General features: G+C 39.1%; 1 protein-coding gene across 1 annotated transcript in view; it reads right to left on the reverse strand.

Moving 5' to 3' along the window:
* The window catches only part of LOC128940408 (potassium voltage-gated channel subfamily KQT member 1-like), a 402,931-nt gene that overhangs the window by 329,267 nt on the left and 59,097 nt on the right, over nucleotides 1-14,567 (reverse strand). The window contains exons 11-12 of the mRNA XM_054281792.1: nucleotides 5,835-5,949; nucleotides 3,750-3,761 (exon numbers count right to left, since the gene is read on the reverse strand). Coding sequence (XP_054137767.1) covers nucleotides 3,750-3,761; nucleotides 5,835-5,949 — 127 coding nt within the window. The remainder of the gene's footprint in view (nucleotides 1-3,749; nucleotides 3,762-5,834; nucleotides 5,950-14,567) is intronic.

Here is a 14,567-nt window from a genome sequence, read left to right on the forward strand (position 1 = left end):
ACACCTGTGTTCAATGTACATGAGAGTGGGAATTAGTAAGTGCCAAAAGCCAACACACAATGAAAAACCTGGAAACAAGATGGATATAGATATGTACCCTCCACTCCTGGTACTGTGGGTTACCCCAGGAACACTATTTTAATAATAAAAGTGTTATTAATGAGTTTATAGTTGATTCAATTATCCTACACAAGATCACTATCCAATTACTGGATTATAATATATATTACATATTATATATTATATTATATATAGTATATATAATATACATTCTATATTATATATAATATAGTATGTAATATATGCATTATATATTATATATAATATATATTTTATATATAACATATATTATATATAATATATATAATATATAATATTATATATTATATATTGTATATTACATATTATATATTACATAATATGTATTACATATTACATGTTATATATTACATATTATATATTACATATTTAGTGGGATAGAGTTGCTGCTGAGAAGGTGAACTGTTCCTTTAAAAAGATGAAAAGCAATAAGCTATAAGAAGTTGTTATGATAAAAATACAAAGATAAATGGAGCTGGCAGAAATAAACCAAAAAAACACAAAGAATGAAAATATGCTTGGTGTTACAGATTGCACTATTAGATCGTCAAGCAGAGACAAAGAAGAATAAAAAATATTCTTAAGACCCTGATAAAACCTTCACTACCATCTGCAGATAGTGAAAGGCTGAAAGTCAGAAGATGGGTTTAACATCCCTCTTTTCAATAATTATTTTCTTTGATAACACCTAATGAAATCTTTAAGGCTTAGCATAAGTTTTACTTTTGTCCCATTCACTTTGCATAAAGTTTCTGTGTTAGTGGGCAATGAAGGAAATTAATCATATTTCATATCTGCCAGTCATATGATAACCTATTTCCTCTAGAAAAAGCTAAACAACCAAAACCACAAAACCAACATATTTCCTAAGCTTGTTTTAAAAGAGAAAAGCTAAAATTCTAAAAGGCTAACCATGAAGTACCCTCCTTTGAATATAAATTTGATTTTCTAGCCCAGCACACCACAGTGCTCATTGTACCCCCATCTCTGGTGAGGTGGGCAGCAGCTTTGCCCTGTTCTTTAGGCAGCCTGCAGGGAGCACAAAGAGAATCCAATCTCCTGGCTTCATGAAGCCTCAATCCTCACAGGAGGTCCTGCTCACAGCTGGAGATCAAATTGGGATGCTCTTTCTGCATCAGGATTCACCAGTGAGGACAAACAACAGGGAATTCAGTCATCCTCATCCTCGGGGTTGCAGTTTCGCCCATTGAAAGAGGTTTGTTTTGCATCCATTGCCTCACCTCAGGTCTATCTTTTCACCCTTCCTCAGGGAGGGGAAAGATTGTTTAATAACCACATTTTAATGCTGGGTTTTCCTGCTAATACTTTTGTAAGTGAAACTCCCTTGTACAATCTAAGAGCCAGTTTTGTGCCATAAGCTTAAAATAATTTAAAAAATAGAGGAGGTGGGAAGAGTGGATATCAGGTTGGTTCCACAGTCAGGTCTGTGCTTCTGTTACATTAGAGACGTCAGAGTGAAGCAGTGAGCCATTTTCACAGCCTCACCACACTGACCTCACACACGCACCTTCAGGCTTTCTAAAGCTCTGCTCAGAACTGGTTTAACCAGGGTTGGATTAAACCCATGGCCCCTGAGCACAGCTTGGCTGTGCTGTGGACAGAGCCTCAGAAAGAAGAGAAACTGCTGGTCTCACTCTGAGCCCATGAAAAGTAATGAAGCCCCATTTTCCCTGTGGGAAACAGCTCCGAGCTCCCTGTTCCAGCTGAGGAGCCGCTGCTCAGCTGTGCCCTGAGGGCAGAGCAAGGGCACAGTGTGTGCACCTCACCTGCCAGAGGGACCTGCTGGCACTCACCCCCCTGTGACCCCAGCCTGACACAAAATGCACACCCAACCGCAGCTGCTGAGCCACGCTGACAGAGAGGATTTCTGGCTTTTGCTTCTCCTCAGAGTGCACAGAGCTTTAGACAGCACAGCTTCAAACCACAGAGCTCTGAAAAACAAAAACAGGATGTCTGCCTCTAAAGCCGCTGCTGTGTGTATTTTTGCTGAGACTGTGCTATCAGGGACCAGAGGTTGGTGTAATCTTTCAGTGCAGTCTATTGGCCAAATTCTCCTTCCTGATGGAAGGTTGAACTCTGGTGTGAAGGACAGAAAATGTTGTCATGGCCAAGGGTTCATGTCATCACAATAAAAATAGAACCAGCTGGAGATAAAAAAAATTAAAATACTAAGTTTTAAAGTTATTGGCTTCTCTACTCTTGTAAAACTTCAGTGATTCACTGATGGAGTCCCCTTCTGACTGTTCATCAGAGAATTTGAAATATTATGTGAGTAATTATGTCAGGCAGTGAGGCAGTCCAAAAACTTCTTGCTAAAAATAGAACTACTCATCAACTGACTGAAATTAATACATTTATTTAATCCATCAGAATTGAATCATCTCTAATAACATCAGTTTTATTCAGCTTTGGACACCTCAGAAGCAGCCATTATAAACTAACAGAGCTCTATGCAGGTCAGCAGCACATGGGATTTTTGGCCCCTGAGGAAATGGGCCAAAGATACTCAGCAAGAACTTCAGGCAGCCACAGAGTTATAATCTGAATATGATGCTTTTGTCCCCTGGCTCAGGAGTTGGTCACATTTGTGCAGAGATCACCAGAAACAAACATCCCAGCTGTCTCAGGGATCCAAAGCAGCTGTGCTCCCACAGAAAGGTCCCTCAAGCTCCATTTTCCAGCTTGCTGCCTGATTTCACTGACACAAGGGCAGCTCAGCTTCTCCAGGCTTGCATGGACCACTCACATCAGAATTCCACCGGTGGATGCATCCACCACTGACACCTGGGCACTGCTGCAGCACATTGAACTGGTTTGCTCTCAGTCAAATACCACCTTAAACAACAATATCAGCAGTTTTCAAGCAGCCTGGTGCTTGCTTGGCAAAACCCACCTGAGTTACTGAAATGTGAATCTGCTACACATGTGCACATTGATGTGACAGAGCCTTGTCTAAGGCAATGAGGCTCAAGGGTAAGAAATCTGTTTTCCTGGGATATCTTTTGCCCTCCTCACACACTGGAGGGAATTTTCAAGAGCATGTGGCCTGAAGCAAAGCTTATGTCACCAGAGAGCATCTCTGCTGTCATCCATGCAGCAGAGCAGACTTGATGAGCATCAATGATGTTCACATTACAGAAAACAACCCATAAAACAATACAGTTATAGACCTGGCACCACATTTCATAATCAACACAGGAAGCTGAAAAATGACCAGTTACAGACTTTGAAATAAAGGTTTACTGCAGGATTGATTTTGCAGTTTAAAACACTTGCTGAAGCAAACAAAACTTAAATTTCAGCAGCCCTTCAAAGTCAAACTTGAGTTCAGAAAGTGCCTCACATGAAACTGTCATCGTTGTGGGATCCTGGCATGAACTGATATGTGAAAGCCAAGTTTTCACTTATTTTGCCAGTTGGGAAGGCTCACTGTGTGTTCATATGTACATATACACCCACACACTCCTTTTTGGCTGAATTTTACTCTTGGAAGTGTTTTTGTTTTTTCATTCACTGCTTTTATGACTCTTAGGATGCAGATTTGTTGGCATTATTGAGTGAAAAGTAGAAGCCATGCTGTTTTGGAAAGCTCACTCACCAAAGCAAGGGCAGCACACACCAAGACCTACCTGCTTACACTTCTGCCAAAAGACAAATAATTACACTGAGTATATCTAATATTGATGTGTGTGTCAGGAAAATACAGTGTTAATATCTTACTGTTTGCACTGAAATTGGGAGTTTAAACCTGGATCCATAAATACAACAATTTCTGAGCTTCTCTCATAAAGCTCACAGTTTAAAGAATGAAACACTACACATTTCTGCTCAAGAATCAGCTTGACTGTAAAATGAATGCATCCTACTAGGTAAAAATGCAGACACAAAAAATGAGATGATCAGTGATAGAGGTGAAAACTGCTATGCTCAATTTAGAGGCAGAAAACTAGATTAAATCATGTTTTGGCTTTGTTCTCACATGGCACCTTTATATCTGTAATTTCTGGCCTTATGTTTTCTGTACATTTGAAGTTTCTTACTAGCATTTAGAAGCTATAATTTATACATATGTTTTTTATTGTGGGACTTAGGATGTAAAAATCCTTCATTTAGCAATTTCAGTTGCAAGATCATTCTGTTTCTATGCACCTGACATTCAGATCAAGAGGAATTAATGATTTCACAGTATATGGCTTTAAACTGTGTAGCACAGTACTTAAAATCTCTCCATGTTTTAATTTCTTCTTTCACTTGTGCACTTGATTATTTTTCTGCTACTCCTTATTTTCCACACAAGGGAGAAATGCATTTAAAAAACAATAGAAGCTAAAAATGCAGGTAGAGTTTTCACTACAAAAATTAAGTTACAATCCCACCATTTTTCATGCACTAAATGGTAGAAATAAGATTAGATCTGAGGGTTTTTTTTTTTTTCTCAAATTCAAAACCCTTTACTTGTACTGTGCTGAATAAAAAGAAGAAAAAAGACCAATTTGATAGAACAATTCAGAATTCTCTGATTTGAAAGCAAGGCCAATATGCTTGGGAAATAAAGGACCAGGATATCCCATATGGAAGCACAGTGTACAGTTACTACAGATGTAGCAGACACATCTGTATGAGTTCCCTGGACAGAAAGTAAACATAGGATGTGGAAGAAACCCTCTAAAAGGCAATCACACCATAGAACAGAATCACCCTGCTTTCAAATTCATTCTGAACACCACTGTGGATATTTTTCCCCATCTGAAGGCAAGCAATATTTTTTTTTTACCTCAGATAAAGGGTTTTTCCAGTGACAAGCCCATGTGTTCTCCTGCAAGATCTCAGGTGAGTTTTCCACCAACATTACCATAACATCCAAACATCAGCTAGACCTTCATGAGCCTGCTAACTCAAGAAATCTCCTCACCAGCATTATTTGTATCAGTTTCTGATGGGAGATAAAACATTGCTATGGCCCCTGGATGTTCTGGTCCATCCAGGCCTTTCTCTGTGTTTTAATGCTTTGGTTTACATTTGAAATTTACTCCAGAATCCCCATGCCCAAAACAGACATGTATTTTACAGGACAAAAGCATGAAGGTTAGTCAAAATCCTGATAAAACCAAATATAAAGCTGTCCTGCACGATTATTTTATTTCCAGAAATATTTGCTAAGCCAATAAAAAGCAACAGCTCAACAATTGCAGTGAACTCCCTGATGGGGATTTTCTGTCCTGGACAATAACTTCACTTTCATATTTGTGGAACATCATTTCCTTAAAAGTGTGCCTGCTTTATAAAAATATTACATGAGGTAGCCTTTCTATTTTCAGGCTGTATCTATAAGTGACTATTTCATTTAGGTGTCCAATCAATTCATATTAGAACTGCTTTAGAGCTTAACCTGATGGGGCAGCCTACAAATATAAAGCTATCTGTAAAGCTCACAGATTTCAGGAACTGTGTGAGCTGCCTTAAATGTAGGAAAACAAAGACACCAAGACTGCAAGCCACCCACCACAGAGCAGTGCTGCTTTTCCAAGAGTCTGGCTACTTCCACCAAACTTTAGGCTAAATTAGGAAATGTTCACGTTTAGTTCAACAGAATCAAACCCACAATCACTTCAAGAGCAGCCACCTAGCCCAAAGCACAACTCTTACTCAGTGACAGGTTTCCCTGATTGTTAATGAGTGTTTAAGGGATCAGTTAAGAGCTGCTTCTCACTCACTGTGCCACATCAGATGCCGCTGGCAGCGGGGACTCCTCGGGTACCAGGTCGATGTCATCAGTGAAGCTGCTGGCCCGTGACACGTCTGGGGTGTGCCCTTCCAGGCGCCTTCTCGCTGCACAAAAGATGCAAAGGGATCATTGTACATTATCTACAATCTACCAGCTCTTGCCATGGCACAGACATTGCTCAAACACAAGGAATCTCTTCCAGGAAATTCCTGTGAACAGAAATTCACCACCTCTGCGGTACTGATGTGGGCGGAACAATACAAACTATCGTGTAGGGGGATACAATATAAGAAAATAAAGGTAATCTTAAACCAATAAGGAGTTGCAGCTGAGGCAATTATTAGAGATTAGGAGCAGGCCTGATGTTAACAGGCCACACCTGTATCCAATAAGCAGAGTGTTATAACAGAGTGGATTGGTGGGAACTGAAGTCAGTTGGCTGCTGTGAGGACAAGGAAGAGTCAGTGCCTAGAGGAGCTGCCTGCAAGAAACATCAAGATCTGAAACTCTGGCAATATGGAACCTTTGCAATGTAATGATAATAGAAGTCTTGCAATATAATGACAACACTATCAGATTTCCATTTCCTCACTCAGCACCATTTGATATGTATGCTTTAATACCTTCAAAACCATTATTTCAAATGCTATCATCACACAAACAGAATACTTGAAACCAAAGTGCTCTCTGGTCACTACAACTACCAAATTTCTCCCATGGACCAGGAAGCCTCAGGTGGCTGGATGCAGTTGGCTCTGCAGGATAACCGTGGTGGTTAACAAGCTGTGCTGGAGTTAAGCTCATGTTCCAAGTGTTACAAAGGTACAAATTTCATTACAGATTTGGAAAACATGCAATGGCCAACTAATGAAGGAGTTCACTAAGATACTACAAAAATCAGAGAAGTGCAGCTAGCCCTGTAAGTGGCAAAATCCAGTATTCTCTAAAGACTTCCATCCAATATAGGGCTGACTTCATCATATTTGTGTGGAGTACATGTACTTATCTTTCTAAGTTCAGATGCAGCAATATTCAAAAGCTATTTCTGCTGCAAGTTCTCTTCATTATCTTTTCCTGCATTAACATGGTTCAAAAGCTATTAAGTGTATCTAGCTTAAGTTGCTCTGATCTAAAAGCAATTTTGTTCATGATTCCTGGTGATCTAACAGTTTCTAGGAAGCTACCTATAAATTTGAATTCTGATCTTCCTTGAAAGCATAGCACATGAGCTGACAGAGTCCACCTTGGAAAATGGATAGGATGACACATGCAAATTCAAGGGAGGCAAAAAAAAAGTATGTGTGGGTGAATCACTAAAATTAAGCATCAAAACAAGTAAAGACTAAACAGTGTCACTGGCATATGTTGTGAAAACAACCCATGTGACAGAAATAAGAAACCTTGCCTCCTAGAGAATTAAATTGTTGAAATCTCCAGTTATTTCCAGAACAACACTTCAGCTGGATTTCATTCAAAGTCAAGGTAAATACTAAAAAGCCCACAACACCAGAGCTTGCTATTGGAAGAGCCATAACCCAAGTGGCAAGGAATGAAAATGAAGTCCATGGAAAAGAATTATCAAATAGTGTAACTGAACACTGACAAAGGACATAAAATGACAAAGCTATTTTATTTCCCTCTGTTGCATTAAATCACAAAATGTGTGTTTCCAGGGAAAACCCAAATCTTCCTGGCACTGGGAGCATGAACTTCTGTGCTCTCCCAGCACTACTGAAACACCTTGGCTGTTCTAGATGAGCTTTATTTCGTGAGACCTGCCAGTTCTGCATTTGTTCTGTAAGAGAACTATGTGGCCTCCTACTTTGCCAGAACAAGTCTTGAAACACACAGATCCCATATTTGAAGTATGGCCTTGGGAAGCACCAATCTGAACAAGTAACATGTTCAGATGTTACATGATCACATCTGCAAAATTCAACTGGGGGAGCTTTGGCTTCAGCAACAGTAAGGTTTTCCTCATAGGAACTTAGCAAACATGGGATTGGGCCAAGGCAGAGCTAAATCACTGTGCCCATATAAGGCACATCAGATGAACAGGAAAACCTGCTCCACAGTGAACTGCTGAAGAGGTCAGAGCAGGGCCTGGTTAACTCATGGCAGTTTGCCTCTTTCCTAGCACTGCATAGATACTAAAGTTACTGCAATGCATCTGCCATGAGAAGTCATAGGATTATATTTTAGTCCTGCCATTTTAGGGATTTGGTCTGTTATTGCTTTATCAAACTTCTCTCTGGCTCATCACACCGCTGCTTGCAATCTGCATCCAGGCACTCCTAAAGAGCCCAGAAAACAAATTATTCACATTTAGCTTGCTAACTCCTTTTCTGAGAAGTTTTCCCTACTGCAATGTGCTCCGCAGCACGTTGGCTCTGAGCAAGGGTGGATGAGAGCAGGAGCCAGATTCCAAACCTTTGCATCCTTACCACTCCCATGTGGCAGCTCTGCTGTTCCTGCAGGTGCCCCTGGAGCCTGCCCCTGACCAGGGACCTTCTGCTGGGATGTGGGCAACCTCATCCTGGGATTTAACAGCCTCTGCTTGGTTACCCACACAAGCAGGACAAGCTTCTGTTGTGCCATTACATAAGGCAAAAGCACCCAAATTTTCCCTTTGGTGAGGACTGCTGTGATTATCTGCGGCAGTTTTGTTCCCTAAGGAGGGCACATTTCATTTGGAAAAAGACAATGATGTGATTACGAATTCCACACAAACAGGAGGTTGTGCAACACACCCTCTGTAGTAGATTTTATCAGCAGAATGGAACTTGTGTACTTAACTCCACAAAATTAAGTATTTGGGTCACGTCTCGGAGGTTGCCTCACTGCTTCCCCTCTGCCCTCCCATGCTTCCATGGTCAGATCCATGGACAGAACCATTTTTGCCATTTTGGTTGCAGACTAGATTTATCTCAAAAGTATGAAGATAAAAAGGAGCTGCTCGTAGAAGTGTTGCTCTAATAGATCAAGATAAAGCAGAAATCACAGCTCTGAGACTGATCATATTTGGGTGGTGAGATTCTGAGATTCCCTACTACTCTCAGAGCCACTTGACTCAATTCAAAGTATTTGTTTTGGAAAGAATTAAAGCTATCACCAGAGAATACTTACATGTTTTATCCATGCAACCCTAATAAAAATTGGTTAATACTGATTTCACTCTATGCTTTTTGAATTCATTCATTTTATGTGTTTCTGCTTTAAAATATTAACACATGAATAGTGTGTTCTGGTCCCCAAAATGAATGCTAATGGTAAATGCATGTAATACATGGTATTTTCTGAATATTTTCTGTCCTTTAAATGACTGTCAGAATTGTGAGCAGTTATTTTCTTATTCAAAACATTCATTCTGGAACCAACTCAGTTTTTGCAGTTAACTCACTTTGCTTGAACTTCCAAAACTCATTTAGACAGCAATGTTCAGTCATAAATCCAAATTCACCCAAAAAAAAAAAAAAAATCACACTAAAAGGGACAATTTCTTTTTTAATGTCAAGAAGCCATAAGCTCCTGAGCAGTAAAGTAATTCATAATAATCATTCATGATAGTGCTTTCACTTTGAGGAAATGTGGAGCATTATGATACGTTCAACACATGGCAGTGATGTTTTCCAGAAATAAAACTCAAAGTTGTAAGGCCCAGCTACTACAGATGGTAGTTTGTAGCAGCTGCAGCTCAAGCCAGAACAACTCTGTCTTCCCTCTCTATATTTATTTTCATAAGATTTCCTTGTCCAAACTGACTTTATGGGAATTAATGCCCTACATTTGATGCTGCAGAGTACTAAGCAGGGGAGGCAAGGAAATATGAAGAGGGGAAAAAAAGAGGAGCCATCCCTCCCTTCCATGTGTTACTACTTAGAGTATGAAGAAGCTGTGCTGGTTTCATCATAAAATATACAATATTTTATGAGCATGAAAACTTGGATGCAGCAACTTGAAAATAGAGAATAGTATCTAGCACACTACAACAAATTCCAGTGATGCCACAAACCCAGGGAGCCCTGAAACAGAGCTATTGATTAAATCAAATAGCAAAAAGAAAGTTAAGTTTCATATACTTTTAATTCCTAAAATGGTGAAGTCATAAAATAAACACATAAAAAACATAACCCAGAGGTATTTTTTGTAATGCTGTTTGGCTTTATCTAACCTTAGAGTCCTTATCTATATTCCACTAACTTCTGATGGGGAAAATTATGGGGAAAAGGCAAGCTCCCAAATTAGAAATGTGCAGCAAACATGACTGCACTATTGTGGTCATCCCCAAACAGACAATGCCTATCAACAGCAGCACAGAATAACAAGGAGGATGTTGCACTATCCTCTTCTCAGATAAACAAGGTGAAATAAAATCAGGTCTCTGTTCCTTCAGTGCCACCATCTCCTCATCCCTTTCAGATCAGCAGCAGTTAAAACCCTCTCTCTCATAATGCCAGGCTGCTCTACTCAGTACCACCAATACACAGGACATAAAAATATGACTTAATTTCATATATAAGGCTGCATCTTGACAGAAAATCCCTGGGATAACCGTGCTTCCTTTATCTGCAGGGATGAACAGCCTGTGGGATCACACTGCCATGTCTTGTCTACTTTCCTGTGTCAGGAACTTGCACCACCGCACTAAAAATATTGTATTTGTAAAGCAACACAGAGGCAAACTGGTTTGGGGTTGAGACTGGGACATCTCCAAATCCTCACTTTCCTCAGAAGAATAAAGGAAAGTCAACAGCTAATAAAAGCCCAGAGGCCTGGAAGTGTCTGACACCTCAACACCAGCCTGCTTTTAAAAACCACTTCAGCTTGCTTTTGGTATCATTCATCTCAGCAGGCAAATGGCATTCGAGCTCCTCTGAGGAGTCATGTTGTAATAACACAGTAAAACAGAATTAGCATGAAGTGAGTAATTTTCTTCACCAAAATTATAAAAGCTTTTCTTCATTACCCTGTGAAGCTACAGTAGTGTTAGGAGGAGTGTACTCAGTACTACTCGAAATAAAGATATTTTTACTTTAATTTCATGTAAAACTTACAAATCTGAGCATCTGAGGCTGTGATTTTACATCCTTACTACACATTCAAATGTAAGCCATCTGCAAATGCCACATACTCACACTGTCCCATACACAACTCTTAGAGCTACAAGTACAGCTAAAAAAAAGCTCAGGCTACTTTCTGTAGCTAATTAGGCAGCTAAATTTATTATCATCATTCAAGATGTGGCTGATTTAAATTCAGGGCAATGCACAAGAATTGAATTTTGCCCCCAAAACATCTGCAGAATCACACCAAAATTAATTAAGCAGTGGTTTGCAAGGAGAACAAAAATAAAAGAACATCTGAAAAGCTGAAATGAGGAATAAATAAATTCCTATTTGCTGCAGACACATTGCTAACTCCATGCAAAAAGTGCTGAGCACTCTTCCTGCTGTAGTTACAGGCCAGGCTGCAAGTGTTTCAGATAAACTTCAACATCTGGTTTCCTGTGTATCTGATTTGAAACAATCAGCACTCAAAATGCACTAATGCTGCCTTTATTTGTTGTACATTCTTTTGTTTAGATAAGCCTGCAGGCCAAATTACACACTGCCTTACAGCCCCTGGAACTCAATCACTCATTACAGGGCTGGTGGGACAGCACAGGGATGTAAATGAATACCAACACATCACTGAAAATCACAAGGGCATGTAGCACTGGAAAAATGCATGTAGAGCTGGATAACAGGCAGAGAGAAACAAACATACTCTAGAATGCACATGAGGATGGGTTATCTACCCAGCTGCCTGAACATCCTTTTCAGACCAAGCTCAGAAGAATGTAACACACAGGAAAAAGAAAGGGGAAAAAGAAGAAGAAGAAAGTACTGATTTTTTTCTTATGAAAGCTCTTTCTTCAAAAGATACACAAAACAGTGGACTTCTAAACTCCTTCAAGTCCATATGGGTGATGTGGAGGGTATGAGTGAGTAAAGTCTGGCAAAGAGTTTGGAAAACACATTTTCCTTGTTGGCTGAAAAAAGGGAAGCATTAGAGATACCCACAGAGTGAATTGCACAGTAAATATATTATTGATGCAGGACAACCTCCAGCCAGAGGATAACCTGCAATGACTGCAATGATTTCAGAAGGCTGAAGAATTGCTTTATTAAGCTATACTATATTATGATGTACTACACTACACTCAAACTATACTCAAGAAAAACCTGTGACCCTTACTAGACAGTCAAGATACAGCTTTGACCTAATTGGTCAATCAGTCCAAACAAACATCAGCAGAGTCTAATTAACAAATTCATTTCAGTAAACCATCTCCATAACACATTCCCCATGTGCCAAGCAACAGGAGCAGCAAATAGAGATAAGAATTGTTTTCTCTTCTCTCTCTGAGCTTTCCCACTGTCTTCCCCAGGAAAAATCCTGGGAGAGAGAATTATGTCTCCCTCTGTTCAAAGAGTATCTGAATGCCACAATATAATAATAAATAGCTATTAAATTGTAGATATATTAATTAATAGCTATTAAATTGTGCCTCATGGCTGCAGCAGGAGGATTATGACAGCAGGAAAAACACAGAAATGAGCTGCTCTTCATGATCTCCTGAGGCCAAACGCTGCCATAGCTGGTCCAGGAAGGATGTGACAAGGACACCTTTGGGAAAGCATCTAATCAGATAAATTATATTCAAATGATGCCAAGAGAGCAAAGTTTTTCAGTATTCTACAGCAAACTATTTTGACAAGCATTTCTTTAGTCTCTTAAGACGTAGCCTGTTTCTCTTGCTTATCTGACACGATCCTTGTGCCCACAAGCACTTTTAACATGTTTTTGAGCTGGAGATACCATCTACACCTTGTGAATATGTTCAGAGATTAGCTCTCCAAGACCAAATTCAAATCAACAATGCTGATGCATTTAACTTTTCAAGGCTGGAAATACCTGACTGTTCATTCAGTTATTCTGAAGAACAAAACGTACAGCAATAACAGTGAAGAAAAATAAGACAAAAATAGCTTTCAAAGTGATCCTTCTTCACTGCTCACCTTCACCTTTTTTTTTATTTTTAAGGACAAGAAGAACTTGACCTTAAACTGAAACAATTAATAGCCAGTGAAATCTAATTTGGCAGCTTGTTAGCTCTGCAGCGAGAGCTCTTAACACATACAAACTCTTAGAATTACACATAGGGAATGTATCATGTAATATAAATATATAGAGTTACATTCCATTATGGGATTCAGAACTGCCATTATAGTAGAAGTGTTTATTTTAACAAGGAAGTACAGTTTTAGTGTGGCTATTAGAGAAAATAAACCAGTCTGAAAACATTTTTATTTTTCATGACTGTTAATGGTCAAAGCATACAAACTGCACTGGAGTAAAACCAGAAACATCTTCTGAATTGTTGTCAATGTTTTGACTCAAAAGAACACAAAACCCAGTTACTGTAATTACAATGAAATATGCCATAATTATTTGTTGGTCCTATGCAGTTCTTGCCCCCCCACAATTGAATCCTTGTAGAACAATTTCCCTATTTACTAGTGTTGATCATGAGTTCAATACATACAATATTGTTACCAACCTGCCTGTTCCACACTGAAAAAAAAAAATCTGTAAATTAAAGTAAGTCTTAATAGTAGAAGAGATAATTTACATGTTTTCCTTGAGCTCAAAACAAGTTCAACAAAATAATCCAGAGCTGTTGACTACACTAAATGAAAACTACTTCTAACTAAAGCTTCAGCTGTTATTTCATACATTCCAGGTGTAAAGAAACAACATTTTATGGGAGTATTCCCTACTTCAAATATATTTGCTGCAAATGTTTTTATTTTTTTTAATCTTGAATGTGACAATATTTTAGGTAGGGCAGTAATTTGAGTAAGAGTCCAAGTTACAACTGTTAAAAAGAGAATTCAAAGCAGCCATTGTAATGTGTACCCAATGCTTTAAAAATTTTGACTGAGAGATCTTCAGACCATAGAATTCAAACAAACATATTATAAGCACAACCCCCCTTACAATAAGTGATTTTCTTAGAAATGCTGCAAATTAACTGATCACATTTTATTTAACATGTGATCAGTGGGGTCTTCAATTCTGTACTTCAGGGTTCAGTCAGGATATGCATCCTTTATAATTGCCACATTCCAACTTCCTCATGCTGCTTATTCAGAACTTCCATTAGAAAATATTTACAATTCAAGAGCTTAAAATATAGTCTAAAGAAATGGTTACGCTTTTGCTGCTACCATTAAAATTCAAGTGCTTTGAAACTCAGATTCTGAGAAGAGCTAGAATAATTACATCTTCTACACTCCCAATAGTAATCTAAAAATTTATATGGACAAGGGAATGGTGATATTTAAAAGTGAGACACAACCCTGAGGTGGAACCCACCTAAAGTCTCCCTCTACTGATGCCATTGTGGAGATACATTTGAATGTTCCTGCAGTTCTTGGGACTAAGGGTGACCTATGGCAGCAGGCCAGGGCTTTTCTGTGACAGTGAGAGCCACAGAGATGCCACAAAGCCCTGCTCTCCCTCCTCCAAGGGGCCTCCACAAGAAGGGTGGAGAAGTTTCATCAACACCAGATTTCAAGAGCATTCATCTGGATGAATGCTGAATTTCAGCAGTGACTTGACCGAGATCAGCATCTTCAGGGAAAGGAGATATTTTACAAATTAAAACAGATGTGTG

Source organism: Melozone crissalis, unplaced genomic scaffold, assembly GCF_028551555.1.
Source record: "Melozone crissalis strain CALT ecotype California unplaced genomic scaffold, PUWL_Pcris_2 ptg000033l_1, whole genome shotgun sequence".
Classification (NCBI taxonomy): domain Eukaryota; kingdom Metazoa; phylum Chordata; class Aves; order Passeriformes; family Passerellidae; genus Melozone; species Melozone crissalis.